The sequence below is a fragment of the Tursiops truncatus genome, chromosome 13 (assembly GCF_011762595.2).
Source record: "Tursiops truncatus isolate mTurTru1 chromosome 13, mTurTru1.mat.Y, whole genome shotgun sequence".
NCBI classification, from domain to species: Eukaryota; Metazoa; Chordata; class Mammalia; order Artiodactyla; family Delphinidae; genus Tursiops; species Tursiops truncatus.
In genome coordinates, this window is record NC_047046.1 from 22,404,409 (window position 1) to 22,418,843 (window position 14,435).

A 14,435-nucleotide genomic window follows, 5' to 3' on the forward strand; every position below is an offset into this window, starting at 1 on the left:
TCAAAGAGTTAATAATGACACACACACACACACACACACACACACACACGCGCGCGCGCGTGCGCGCGTGCACTAACACTGCTCATTTCCCCATCTCTGCCTTATTCCTATTGCTTGCCCTGTCCAGAATGCCCCTCCATCCTACCTTTTAGCTTCTCTGTCATACTCTTTGTCTAAGACCAGCTTATGTCCATACTACCCTGAGGATTTGTGACTTGTGCCACCCAATGAGGCACTAACACGTGATGTAATCTCTTGAGTAGTTGACTCTTGTTGGTCTAGTTCCAGCCAGGTGGTGAGCCTCCTGTAGGCAGGGCCGCCTCTGCGGCGGCCCTCCCAGTGTTGGCCTCAAAGTTGGACCTGTCAAGGGTTTGTATTTCAGATTTCCAAGCCTAAGATGGTGCCGAGAACCCAGCTTCCAGGATCCTGAACTTCCTGGGCACCATGAAGCCAGGACAAGGCATGGCCTCGTGCTGGAACTTTGCTAGGGGGGTTGCTGCTTTTGTGGAATTTCCCAGTTGGTGGCAATGTTCTAGGCTATCAGACTGAAACTGTTTTCTGCTTTTTCCTTTCAGTTTACTATTAAGCCATTGGATAAGAAAATTGATGTCTTCAAATTTAACTCCTCAAAGCTTCGTGTTAATAAGCTGGTAAGTTGAGATCCTGGTTTTTGTTACAGACTGTAGTTTTTCTGTGAAATTGAAAGCCGTTTTTGAACCAGTATCAGAGTGACATGTTGTGAGGTGTAGAATGATAACTCACTTGGTACGTGCTTCTCTGATCAGCCTTGAAAGATTTCTCTTTAGCGTAACCTAAAGAGTCAAACGTACATTTTGTGATGAGGAATTTCTAAAAGTTATTTTTATTGAAGTACTTTATACATATGAAAGAATATGTATAATGTATACATGGGGTATAAAGAACAACAGAAATAAACAGCTACCTACCCACCACCAAGCTTTAAGAAACAGCACACTCCCAACACTGTGGAACCGCCCTTGCATTAGCACCCTGCTGTCCCCCCTCTCCCCAAAGGTGACCACCATTCTCAGCTGTGTGCTTAATATCCCCCTGCTTTTCATCAGAACTTTAGTTCGTATACGGCAAGTTATGTATGTTTTTGAAATTTATGTATGTGCTATCAACTGTGTTCTTCTGTCACATGCCTTTTTTACACATTATTTTTTGAGATTTATCTACGTTGATGCTCAAAGATATGGTCCTTTCATTTCACTGCTGTATAGTATTCCATTATATATTCTGTTAAAATATATATATATATATTTTTTTCTCCGTTCTCCTGTTAATGGACAATTAAGTGCTTTCTGCATCTTGTATCTGCCCACTGGTGCGCATGGGCAGTTGCTTCCGTGGAGTCTAGAGAGTGTCTTCACATAGCCCTGCATGTGGTATATGTCCAAATTCAAGGTTATGTCATGTTGTTTTCCAAAGAAGGTGAATTAATGTACAGATCCAACAACCCTGGGTGAGACTTCCTTTTGCCTTATATCCTATATCCTCAGCAATTGTGTTATTAGCCTTTAAAAATTTTTGCCAATCTTGTACATTTAAAATGGTATCTTCAGTGTCATATTAATTTGCATCTTTACTAATGAGGTTGAATATCTTTTTGTATATTTATTGGCCAGTCTCATTGTCTCTTTTGTCAAACTTGTTTCTTGTCTTTTGGCTGTTTTTCTTTTGGGTTGTTTGTTTTCTTTATTGGTTATCTCTTCTTCCACTTTGTGTCTTATTTTTCCTCTTGCTTTTTATGTCTCAACAAATTTTAATGTAGATAAACGTATACATCTTTTCCTTAACTATTTGCGCTTTTTGTGTCTTGCTTGACATCTTTCCTTATCCTGTGACCATCAAGATATTCTTCTATGTTCTCTTCTAAGAATTTCCATGGCTTGATCTTTGCACTTAAGGCATTAATTCCTCTGGAGTCGAGTTCTGCATGTGGTGGAGGTGGGGGAATCCAACTTACTTTTTTCCCACGAATGACTTGTCGTCCCAGCCCTGCCTGTTGGACAAGCTTAGCCGTCATCTTCCCTGGTCTGCGGAGCCATGCCCTGACTCCGCAGAGTGAGGGGCATCAGAAGACAAGCTAAATGGCACCCCTTCCTCTCTTCACTGTGATTGTCTCCAGAGCTGAGGCCTGGAGGCCACAGGGAGGACGTTGGTGTTTCCCTCCATACCTTCTCTCAGGTTCCCCACAAGAGCCCTTGGACCAAGATGCTGTAGCTGCTGTGCTGTCTCAGTGGAGTCAACGTGTGGGTATAACATTTCTCCTGCTTTCATTGCACAGATTCTCCAGCTGTGTATCGGGAACCACGACCTGTTTATGAGGAGGAGGAAGGCTGATTCTTTGGAAGTTCAGCAGATGAAAGCTCAGGCCAGGGAGGAGAAGGCCAGAAAGCAGGTGAGCAGGTGAACTGCCGTTGTCTCCTGGTGGTAGTCTCGGCCGAGAGGTAAGGAGTGGTCATGGGCTCACAGGAGTCCTTTGAGCACGGATCTGCCTACTCTTATTTTATTCCTGTTGGGTCTTTTTGGCTGATGAATAAATGATGGTGGGATGTCAGCTCTGGAAATGAGGAATAAACTCTAACAGCATATCTCAAAGACACATCCCTAGTTATTTCTGCAGTGAATTGAGTGAAGTGTGATTAATGCACGTTGTGGGCAGAGATAGCCAAGCCCACATGTATCCACCCACCTATCCACCCATCCATCCATCCATCCATCCATCCATCCATCGTCCATGCAGCTAAGCTTTCATTCTTTCTGCCTGCCTGTCTCCTGTGCCCAGACTTCTCCTTTTCTAATTAGATGGTGATGGAATGTAGGGCAGCATCTCTGCGCCCACTGCTGGAATTAGACTCCAGCCGCGCTTCCCCATTGCAGGTCAGCCCAGGCGGCACATCGCCCACAGCGAGAGGTGCCAGGAGCACGTTATCAGCAGTCTGGACGATCTGCATCATTGTTTTCTACTCTTAGACCTTTTTGACTCACCGCAATCCGCACAGCTAATCTGAGCCCCGCTGCTGAGAAATATCAATCATGGCTTTGGATGAACTACTCGACAGAGTAGCAGCAGCTGCAATCGGCTGCCCTTAGGACTTGCAGGCTTGGAGGGGTAATAATTAGTCTGTGTGCAGCTCTCTAATTTGGGTCCTCCGACGAAGCTGGCTCCCGGCCCTGAGGTTTAGAATGAAATGCCCAGTGTGATCCATTGTGCTCTCGGCTCCGTCTCTGTGCTCTCGGCTCCGTCTCTTTGCTCTCTGAGATGGCAGGCCACAGATGTACTCTTCGGGATGCTTTGGGGTGGGGTGGGGGGCAGTGGAATGGATTTTGCTGGACAAAGAAATGCTCCTGGGCCAGCACAGGGTCATAGTGGCAACTTCAAGAAGAGCCCTCTCTGACCTCTTTGTCAGCAGAGGAAAGCTTAGAAGTGAGAGATCTGATCACGGCAAGGAGTGTGTAAGCCTCCAGGCTGGCAGAGAGTAGCTTGAACACACCCCTGGACCTGCACTGCCTGTAGGATGGCAGATGCACGTTCCTGGCATCTGGCAACCACAGGTCAGGGGCTCCATGGCCCAGCAGTACAGACATTGACCTTGGAGCCAGATGTGAAACTTAGTATGTGACCCTAGTGATTGACTTACCTTCCAGATCTCGGTTTTCTTATCTGTCAAGTGGAGCTAAGTATCTCTCTTCTGTGTCTCAGATCAGAGGACACACTGTACCTGAAGGTCTTTGTGAGCTGAAACCGCTTTGCAAACAGGAGGTCCCTTATGATTGGGGTGGAGGTCTCAGGGAGGGTGCAATGCTGAGAGCAGAAGGGGGTTGTAGACTTTTTTCAAGTGGAGGATAATGGGGATCTAGTCATCCACCTAATGGGAATTGTAATATGATGGAAATTAGAGAACAAATCGGCCAAGCTTTTCATTGACCTGCAAGAGGAAAACTGGAGAAAAATTTACTGTATTTTATTGCTTGTCTTTGCATTATTCCTTTGAGGCCCAATGCGTTTTTTTGACTTACTATTTAGAAAAAGCAGCAATCTTAAAAATCTTGTGTTTGGGAGAAGATTGAAGCAAGAAGTAAGTAATTAAATGTGCTTTAATTATTTAAGGAAGAAAATAGTGCAGTGGTCACTTCTGGCTCCTGCTTTCTGAACTCAGCTAGAGCCCTAGGATCACAGAGAATAGCACTTGTCCTCTGCTTGTTCCCCTTATTAAGCTCGGCATGTGGCCCAATTAATACAGTGATCCGGAAGGCAAGGGAGGCAGCAGCAGCTTAGTGCTGGTGCCGTAAGGATCAGGGCCGCGTCCTCACTCCTCCCCCCACCCCGTGCTCCCTCCTGTCACAGGCCTGGCTCAGGAGTTGCTTTCGCTTGAGGCTGTGGGGGTCTGTGCCTGGCTGCCGCCGCCTCCTGCTGTGAAATACGATGTGTGAGCTATTGATGCATCACACAGATGATTCCATCTTCTCCGAGGGTCAGAGGCAAGAGTGGAGCTACTGTTGATGAGATTAGAGGTGTGGGATGGGTCCGTGTGGATAAGAAGTGGCACGGTGGCTCATGGTGGTGGAGAGGGACACGTGGTCTATCTCTGGAGCTGCCCCTTGGGGAGAAGGAGCCTGCATTGTGTCCTGTCAGCTGCAGGGCAGAGCCACTGGGGTCTCAGGCACGTTGGCCAGGTAGCTGTTTCCGTACCCAGCGTGTACGGATGCACCCGTACATCCAGGTGGAGACTGGCTCCGTGTTCTGCTGTTTGTTCATTTACAACTAGATGATTTTTCAAGGAGCACGGCTTTCCACTCTAGAGCTGGTTTAGAAGGATGGAGGGTGGTGGACAAGGAGAACGACACTGGTACCTAAAGTCCAGGGAAGAAAAGGGTCCCCAGAGGGGAGACCCTGGGCACTGGCTGTCCTCAGATCTGTGGCACAGCAGGTCATGGGCCCTGTGACCAGCGGCCGCTCATTCCCCCTAGATGGAGAGGCAGCGCCTCGCTCGAGAGAAGCAGATGAGGGAGGAGGCTGAACGCACGAGGGACGAACTGGAGAGGAGGCTGCTGCAGATGAAGGAAGAGGCGACGATGGCCAACGAAGCCCTGGTGACTTCCAAGGGGCTGGGTCCTGGGAGGCTACTCGGACTCCCTCTGGTTCTGGAGTTAGGCCCCCAAGGACCACAGATGAGGCACATTTGCTTTGACATTTTGGCTTAAAATTATTGTCTTCCTCTCCGCCTGTGTTTCCAGGAGCAGATTTAGATTGAGTTCAACCTCCAAGTGCAGGCAGACTCCACTCACTGTGGGTCACCTTTCCTGCAGGGTGTCTCAGCCTTGGCCTGCCCCACCTCGGGGCCAGGTCATCCCCTGGTGGGGGCCATCCTGTGTGTTGAGGGCTGGTTGGCCGTGTCCCTGGCCTCTGCCCACTAGATTCCCCTATTTGTGACAATCAAAAATGTCTCTAGACATTGTGATGCGTCCCCAGAGGGCACAGTCTCCCGTGCTTTTGAAGCACTTATTTAAAGAGAAAGGACAGAGTTAAGTTGGGTTTCTCCCTCATAAAGTGTAGCCTCAGCTCAAGTGGTCCCCATGGAGGGACCCTGAAGGGCCTTCTGAGAAGTTGAAGGGTGTGGCTTGGGGACACTCAGTGGCAGGGCCCCAAGGAGTCCAAGACCTTGGTCCTTGCTGACCTGAGTGTCTGAGGCCTGATCGGGGCGGGATGACAGGCACAGGACTCCTGTTCCCGCTGAGCACGCTCTTTTCTCCAGATGCGGTCCGAGGAGACAGCCGACCTGTTGGCCGAAAAGGCCCAAATCACTGAGGAGGAGGCAAAGCTCCTGGCACAGAAGGCGGCAGAGGCCGAACAGGAGATGCAGCGCATCAAGGCCACGGCCATCCGGACGGAGGAAGAGAAGCGCCTTATGGAGCAGAAGGTGCTGGAGGCCGAAGTGCTGGCGCTGAAGATGGCTGAGGAGTCCGAGAGGAGGTCAGCATGGGGGCGGGGAGGCCCTGCGCTGGGGCAGAGCCTGCGGGCAGCTGCTGACCCGTCTCCCGGGCAGGGGCAGAGGCTCCTTCCCGCACAGGCCTGTGGGGCTGGAGCTGGACGGGCGCAGGAACCTAGTTCTCCTGTCTAGTGGACTCTGGTCGGGCTGTGCCTTTGCGATGAGCCCCCGTCTCTGTGATGCTTGTGTTTGCAGGAAAACCATCGAGCTTGTCCACAGGCTGCTGTTAGCTGAGGAGACATGAGGAGGCTCTTCTGGCATTTACAGAATGTGCTTCTTCTTTTCCCTTTTGGTTTGAGGGGTGTGTGGGGAGACAGCAGCTATTCACCTTTAACGCTTCCCTGAAGATGGGAGGGGAGGGCAGGGTGCCCTGGCTCACAACCAGGTCGAAGGATGGGACTGTAGTCTGTGCTTTTCAAAGACAATTGGAGGCTCTGGGCTGTGCTGGTTCCGCAGCCGTCAGACAGCCCTGGCTCATTCCTCGCGGCACTCGGTCTGTGGGTTTAGAACACCTGAATTTGGCTTTTCACTGCCAGGGTGCAGTCGCTACAGTTTCCTCTCCATTCTTTGCGTGTCATTCTGGGAATACGGTTCCACGTTTCCTGCCCTGCCCCAGGCTCCTTTCTTTCCATGTGCGGTCACTTCCCCGTGAATGATGTGTGTTGGGCTGGGTCCCCTGGGTCCAGTGTCCTGACGAGGCACGAGGCCCTCAGCGACGTACTTATCTTCCTGCCCGAGGAGGTTGTTTCACTTGGGGGTCGTGAAGAATCAGTTCTTTCACATCCTGCCCTTTGTGATCCAGTATGACACCTTTGCCCAGCCCACTCTCACCCAGAAAGAAGCAGAGGAAGCTTCTAGCCCCTCCCCCGATTTCCCTCCCCCTCCCCCAGTTGCAAAGGTTCATCCTTGACTCTTCTGGCCACCTGCTTCACTGCTCTCCCAGTTTTGATTTAAACTGGAAATCAATTGAAATGAACAATACCTGGGAATGTTGTTCCTGCTTCGGAAGTTCTGATTTCATGTAAATCCTCCCCCACCCCCCAACCCCCGTGCTTGTTTGCCTGGTCTGGTGCCACCCTCAGGGTTAATCCAGCTCCCTCCTCTCCAGGGGTCAAGGGGGAAGAGGGGTCTCTTTCCTCCTCCTGTCATCTTCTGTGGAGCTGAGGGCCCCTTCTCTCCTTGCAGGGCCAAGGAGGCAGATCAGCTAAAGCAGGACCTGCAGGAAGCCCGCGAGGCAGAGCGAAGAGCCAAGCAGAAGCTCCTGGAAATCACCACCAAGCCCACATACCCGGTGAGCCTGGGGCTGCCAGCCGCGCTGCTTCTCACCTCGTAGTGGTCCCTTCCCTCCCAGCCCTCCAGTTCCCCTGGTGGGGCCTTCAGGGCGACTGTTAAGCAAACGCATGGTGGAGCGAATGGTGCAGAATGTTCTAGGGCCTTGAAAGAGAGATGGGACGTAGGGAGGTGACTTGGTTTAAGCAAAGTAACAGAGGTGGGAAGCAAAGTGGTCCAAGGGGTAATAAATGATACCATTGATGATCTTATAGGGCAGATGGTGGGAGAAGTAGATTGGGGCCGTATTTTAGATGAGCCTCTGATCTGGGAGGAGAAAGTCCTCAAAACAAATCTAACTGCCTCACTCTCTGCTTCAGGGGTGGGCACGCTGGGTCCAGAGCCTTTGTGGCCTCTGGAGGGGTGGGTGGTTGACGCAGCAGTGCCCTTGGTTCTTGTGGAACCGAACCTCCTAATCAGATTTCTCCTTCGTAGCCTATGAACCCACTCCCAGCCCCACTGCCTCCTGACATACCAAGCTTCAACCTCATTGGTGACAGCCTGTCTTTCGACTTCAAGGATACTGACATGAAGCGGCTTTCCATGGAGATAGAGAAAGAAAAGTACGGAGCCCCCTCCCCTCCCCTGTGCCCCGCGTGGGCAGCCTGGCACTAACTCCTACAAAGGTTTGTTCTGTCCTCACCCACTGGGAGAGGAATTTCCTAATTGGAAATGAAGGGCGACAGACCAGCATTCATCTTCCAGGATAAAAATGACACTTGATTGGTGATCCGGAGTTTGTAGTGACTCCAGAGCTCACCTGAAGTCTAGGACTGGCTGTCAGAGGTCTCCAAGCCAGTCAGACCGCTGTTCACGTGGTGGTCCATGGTGGTTGTGTTCTAACCTGGTGATGCGACACGTTTCCTAGTTGTGTTCTCTGGCGGCTGAGCTCTGTGGCGGGTCCCATGTCTAGAACAAGGGCGAGAGAGAAGAAACTCCAGCTCAAGGCTGAGGAGGGCTAACGGCTGGGGCTACAGTCATCTTGAGCAGCCCTGCTGCGGGATCCGCACTTTGAGCCCAGCGTGCCCTGAGCTGTCTTCCTCCTTCACTTTATGGTCAGGGGACGTGGCTCTGAGATGGAAGGGAGCCCCACTGCAGAGGGCACCTAACCGAGGTCCCCTAATCAGGGCCGTCGGTAAATCGGCCATCTGTGCCATGGCTGGGCAGGGAAATGTCACAGTAGCTGCCAGGCACGAGGTGCCTGGGTGACAGGGTCCTTTATCTTTTATCTCATTTCGTTCCCACCAACTGACTTCAAAGGTAGGTTTAGTGTTCCCATTTATAAATGAGAACCCAGATTTAGAGCATTTAAGGAGCTCACCCAGCACCCCACAGCTGATGAGGGACAGATCCGGGGTTCAGCGCTTCGTCCGTCTGACTTTGCGGCCCATGTGCTTTCACCTTGTCTGGTGTCCTCAGGTAACCCTCTCCGTGTCCAGCACGGGCAGCCACAGGCCGGGCAGTAAGGCTCTCTGGGCTCATGTCCTGAGGATAGAGGGACCCAACGTCTCTGTCTGTGGCACCCGCAGCCCCTCCACCCGTGGTGGAGTTCCCTCTGCCCTTCACTGTTTTCTAGGCGTGCTCAGCAGTACACGGTTGTGTGACTGTTTCCTAGGCGTGCTCAGCAGTACGTGGTTGTGTGACTGTTTCCTAGGCGTGCTCAGCAGTACGTGGTTGTGTGACTGTTTTCTAGGCGTGCTCAGCAGTATGTGGTTGTGTGACTGTTTCCTAGGCGTGCTCAGCAGTACACGGTTGTGTGACTGTTTCCTAGTCGTGCTCAGCAGTACGTGGTTGTGTGACTGTTTCCTAGGCGTGCTCAGCAGTACGTGGTTGTGTGACTGTTTTCTAGGCGTGCTCAGCAGTATGTGGTTGTGTGACTGTTTCCTAGGCGTGCTCAGCAGTACACGGTTGTGTGACTGTTTCCTAGGCGTGCTCAGCAGTACACGGTTGTGTGACTGTTTCCTAGTCGTGCTCAGCAGTACGTGGTTGTGTGACTGTTTCCTAGGCGTGCTCAGCAGTACACGGTTGTGTGACTGTTTCCTAGGCGTGCTCAGCAGTACGTGGTTGTGTGACTGTTTCCTAGGCGTGCTCAGCCGTACACGGTTGTGTGACTGTTTCCTAGGCGTGCTCAGCAGTACGTGGTTGTGTGACTGTTTCCTAGGCGTGCTCAGCCGTACACGGTTGTGTGACTGTTTCCTAGGCGTGCTCAGCAGTACACGGTTGTGTGACTGTTTCCTAGGCGTGCTCAGCAGTACGTGGTTGTGTGACTGTTTCCTAGGCGTGCTCAGCCGTACACGGTTGTGTGACTGTTTCCTAGGCGTGCTCAGCAGTACACGGTTGTGTGACTGTTTTCTAGGCGTGCTCAGCAGTACGTGGTTGTGTGACTGTTTTCTAGGCGTGCTCAGCAGTACGTGGTTGTGTGACTGTTTTCTAGGCGTGCTCAGCAGTACATGGTTGTGTGATGACTGTTTTCTAGGCGTGCTCAGCAGTACACGGTTGTGTGACTGTTTTCTAGGCGTGCTCAGCAGTACACGGTTGTGTGACTGTTTTCTAGGCGTGCTCAGCAGTACACGGTTGTGTGACTGTTTTCTAGGCGTGCTCAGCAGTACGTGGTTGTGTGACTGTTTTCTAGGCGTACTCAGCAGTACACGGTTGTGTGATCAGGGTGAGGCTGCTTACTGCTTTTTCACAGTTCATGTTTTCTTACTCATTACCTGTGCGCACCAGGCACCACCCGTGCGTGGGAATCACTGCAGAAGGTCCCTTGTGTCTGTGCTGCCCAGTTTGCCTGGCTGTGCCCGTGTAGCTGGACACCCTGAGGATGGCTTCCTTCATAGATAACCATGTGTGCTTGCAGGTGGTGGTGGGCATCTTTCTATTCCTGGTGTTTGCTGAGTGAGCTTCTGTCATCTTTAGGAGATTATGTCCCAAAACAAGTAGGGATGTGGCCATGGCCTATCAGAAGAGGTCACTAGAATGGAATTACTTCTCCGAGAAGGGCTGAGACAAGATTGTTTTGGATGCCAGGAGGCTTGTTTCTTGTGTTGTTTTCTGTGTAGAACTAAAACTATCTGTTATCCATTACAACTGGTATGAGAGTTTACTGAGGCTTTCCTACACTTCCTTCTGTTTAATCCCGACCACAGCCCTGTGATCGTTATCCCTATCTTATGGATGAGGAAACAGATGCAGAGCAGTTTAGTGACTGGCCCAAGCTCCCATGGCCCGCGAGTGGCCAAGCAGAGATGTGAACCCCAGGCTCAGACCCTGGGTCCCAGGCCAAGCAGCGTGTGGGTCTGGAGCCTCTCGGCCACGGTGCGCCTCACTGTTTGCCAGACCCCATGATACTCTGTCCTCTCTCTGGCAGAGTGGAGTATATGGAGAAGAGCAAGCACCTGCAGGAGCAGCTCAACGAACTCAAGACAGAGATCGAGGCCTTGAAACTCAAAGAGAGGGAGACGGCCTTAGATATTCTGCACAACGAGAACTCTGATCAGGGCGGCACCAGCAGCAAACACAATACCATTAAAAAGGTACCGAGTCTCTTGTCTTTTGCTGATTAGGGCAGTTGTTAATGAAATGTGAGGTTGGCATCTGGTTTCCTCAGTAGCCGAGTCATTAGACTGTTGTCATTTTTTATATGTACCTAGTTGAGGAAATTTTTTGACTCACGCCAGAAAGGGAATTTAATCTGCCAGTGTCTGTGAATCCATTGACTCGATGGAAGGGGAGCTTGTGTTAAAAGCTCTGATGAAATGAATCACGGTTACAGGACAGGTTTTGATCCATCATTTAGCAGTAAAGCAATTCTGTCTTTTAAGCCGAGGGGAGTTCTGCCCAGGGAGCTGCCTTACTTAATGAGAAAGCAAAATGAAAGGGAGGCTGTTGAGAATGGCCTCTCCCTCTCGTCTTTTTGCGTTTTTAAGTGGCAAGGACTGTAAAATTCTGTTCTTGATTTAGAAACCAAATTCTGAATTTTTAACTTTTTTCAGACTTGAAAGGGAGTATCTAGAAGAACCTTAATGTTTTAAGAGATGAGACTTCATTTATGTTGCTAACAGTTTCATGTCTTTCTCCACGGATATTTTGAGCTTTCAGCATTTTGGAGGAAGTTAAATTCCATACTAACTATCAGCCCAAGAGTGTACATCTCTTACGCTGGGCAAAGCGGAAAGGTCCTCTCCTGCCAGGTGATGTCAGCTCCTGTCTCTTCCCCCAGGACCAGGCTAACACCCGTAAAATGGGGGTCAGTAAGACAAGGCTCTTCATTGAGTTTAGATGGTGATAGTTAGATGTGTTTCACTTTGTACGCTTTAGCGTAGTCTTTAAATTGATCTCCCAGTTTGAGAACTGTCTGTTTTCAAGAGATCTGTATCTACCTGCCATCGTTGAGGGGTACAGTCGGGAGCCCTGAATCCTCCCTCTTGACTCCGGTTAGTATTGGCACCGAGTAGAGAATTCCTTTTAATAGCGTGACCTGGAGGGAGAGACCTTTCCACAATCCACGTTCTTCTTTCCTCCAGCTTCTGTAACTTACCGGGTTTCCCTTCCAAACCAAATTCTGAAACAGTTAGCAAAGGGGAGCTGGAGCGAGGCCTCAGCCAGTGAGCAGAGAGAAAGAAGGATGACTGGGCCAGTGAGCCAGTTGGGCCTCACAGGAGCTGCCTCGGACCCCTCCCTGACCCACTCCTCCCCCGGGCGCCGGGCACAGGCTCATCTTTGCCACTGCTTCCATGAGCCAGGCCCTCAACCACAGGGCCCTGGGGTGCTGAAAGCTGGGGAGACCCGTTTCCAAGCCATAAAAACACACAAATGAAGTGGCTTGTCACAATTCAGGCCTGTCTGAGCATTTTGCAAATGGCACGTGTGGCATTGTTGATATCACAGGGTATGTTTTTGTTTTTCTTCATTTTATTTTGCTGGTTTAGCCTCAAGCCCAAGGCAGAAGACCTATCTGCATTTGAGCCCTCAAAGTAGGTTATTCCCAGGTACTCTGTATGTGGTGATGGGACTGACCTCTGTGATACTAACCCCTGCATGAGCTTGCCTGTCTCTGTCCCCGGGCCGTGCCGAGCCCTCCCGAGGGCAGGTGGCGCCTGGGGACTGGCCGCAGCATGCTTCGAGTCTGAGAGCAGGCATCCGCCCTGTGGGGCCAGAACAGCCTCCAGGGTCCAGAAGGCTGCCTCGTTCTGAAGAGCATGTCCTGGGGCTGTAGGACCAGCCGTCCTTCATCTTGTGTCGTTGTCGGGCTGGGGAAGGTCATGGCTTCTTGTCCGGTCAGGTCTGTCTAAAGTCCTTTGTCTTGGTGGCGTACTCCTTAGATAAATAACCCTAGCATGGAAACGGGGTCAATTTGGGTGTTCTTAAGACTGGTGCCTTTAAAACGAGATCAAGACCTTTCATGTGGTGACAGCCTCTGAAGACCTGCAGTCATACCTGGCAGCTTCTGGTCGTGGGATGAAGGGGCTGCCCGTGTTCCCTCATTTTCCTCTAGAGCCTCCCTTTCTGTACACATCTATTCTCTTTTCGAGGACAGCAAACCAATAACACAGGGGTCGATATGCAGTCAGGCTAAGCGGACTCTGTTCGCCGGCACACTAACGGCCACCTCTGCCTGGGCTTCTCCGCAGTCTGGGGCACGGTTGCAGTCGGTGTGAATTCATGTCGGGACAGAGAAATCTGGGCACCCAGCAGACGGGTAGTCAGTGCTCGTGGAGTGAATTAATTGAATAATTGCTGCTTTCCTTCTGCAACAGTTCATTATTCTCCCAACAGGCCTAGGCAGTGGAGAGAATTTATTACGCGCAATAATAACATCCTGCCTCTGCTCCTCGCCTGCTCCCCAGTAGTACCCCCGCCAGCAAGCCCACCCACACCTGACAGTCACATGGGATGTGTCCTTTGGTGTCCTCACCGTGCTTTCTGCTCCTAGAATAAAATAAGCCCATTGGAAGCTCTGTGCAAAACAGTGCGATCTGGCATAGGATAGGTCCTATTTGTGGTTGCTATTAAAGTCCCAGATGGATCTCATTAGAAGATGGATTCGATCTGTCAGTGGTTCCAGGAACCCATGGCGTGAACCACAATTTGCGTGTGACACTTTTGTTTAGCAGGCTCCTGTTTCTTCAGCTTTCATACCGCACGCTGGCGCTGAACACGCCAGCACCAAGCGGCGCATGCTCCACGCCGGGCAGGTGTGAAGAGCATGGAGTGGGCGGGCCGGGTGGCCCCTCTGCTCAAGGGATCACCCCGTGGCACCCAGAGGACCCCGGGGCGGCTCCACGGTGGCTTCCTGGACCCCGTGGCAAGCACAGGGGCATGCAGGAAGTCCCTTTTTGTCTTAGTCTGTGCTGTCAGATATTCTCTGCATGTGACCGTCCTGTTCTACCTTGATATGATTTCATCTCTCTTCTTTCTGTAATGATTCAGAACGCTTAACTTCTTCAGGGACCCAGTTCTGACCGTCAGTTCTCACTGAGCTGTGATTATAGACAAATGATGTTTGATTTGTAGTCAAATGTGTACCGCTCCTAGGACATGCACAGAAGCCTTTTTTTTTTCTTTTTATTTAGTGTCTTGATGTGAACTTGTTTTCAAAGTATTCTGCCAAGCTCCAGTTAATCAAGAATTCTGATTAATCAAGGATTAATAAAATGGAGTTGGCTCTTAAGACAGCTGGACTTAGTATCACCAGATTAAATAGTGGCAGCTTTTGCTACACGTGAAGTTGGATGCACTTTCCACTTTCTCGACTTTGGTGGTCCCTGTGGCCAGTGACCAAGCCTGACAGCCAGTCACCTGCTGTGCTGGGGCGGCTCTGGCCTTGTGCCTGCTGTGGTCTGGGCTGAAGTGAGCCTAGCTGATGAGAAATACCACGGCGGGCTTTGAAGGGTGGGCGCCTAGAATGTCAAGGGCACAGCTCCATCTAGAAAGTCCGGGATGAGAAATGCAGACCGGTGGTGAACTGGAGAGTGTCCATTGTCCTGAAACTTGTCATTAATCTTGGTTCAAACCAGCCTGCATTGATTTTTGTTTTGTTTTTCATGTCTTTTGATCATACATTTCTTCAAGGAAAGACTGGTTCTGCTA

The 14,435-nt window shown here is 50.8% G+C and overlaps 1 protein-coding gene across 4 annotated transcripts in view; it reads left to right on the forward strand.

Annotated features, from left to right (window-relative positions):
• Window positions 1-14,435, forward strand: part of NF2 (NF2, moesin-ezrin-radixin like (MERLIN) tumor suppressor) — a 79,311-nt gene that overhangs the window by 53,714 nt on the left and 11,162 nt on the right. The window contains exons 9-16 of one of the 4 annotated variants that reach the window (XM_019950511.3): window positions 576-650; window positions 2,312-2,425; window positions 4,999-5,121; window positions 5,784-6,001; window positions 7,203-7,308; window positions 7,782-7,909; window positions 10,714-10,886; window positions 12,275-13,303. In XM_019950511.3, coding sequence (XP_019806070.1) covers window positions 576-650; window positions 2,312-2,425; window positions 4,999-5,121; window positions 5,784-6,001; window positions 7,203-7,308; window positions 7,782-7,909; window positions 10,714-10,886; window positions 12,275-12,387 — 1,050 coding nt within the window. In that variant the 3' untranslated portion in view covers window positions 12,388-13,303. Of the gene's footprint in view, window positions 1-575; window positions 651-2,311; window positions 2,426-4,998; window positions 5,122-5,783; window positions 6,002-7,202; window positions 7,309-7,781; window positions 7,910-10,713; window positions 10,887-12,274; window positions 13,304-14,435 lie in introns of those variants that run through there. The other 3 variants (XM_033837149.2, XM_033837148.2, XM_073790281.1) reach the window with 3 other exon arrangements.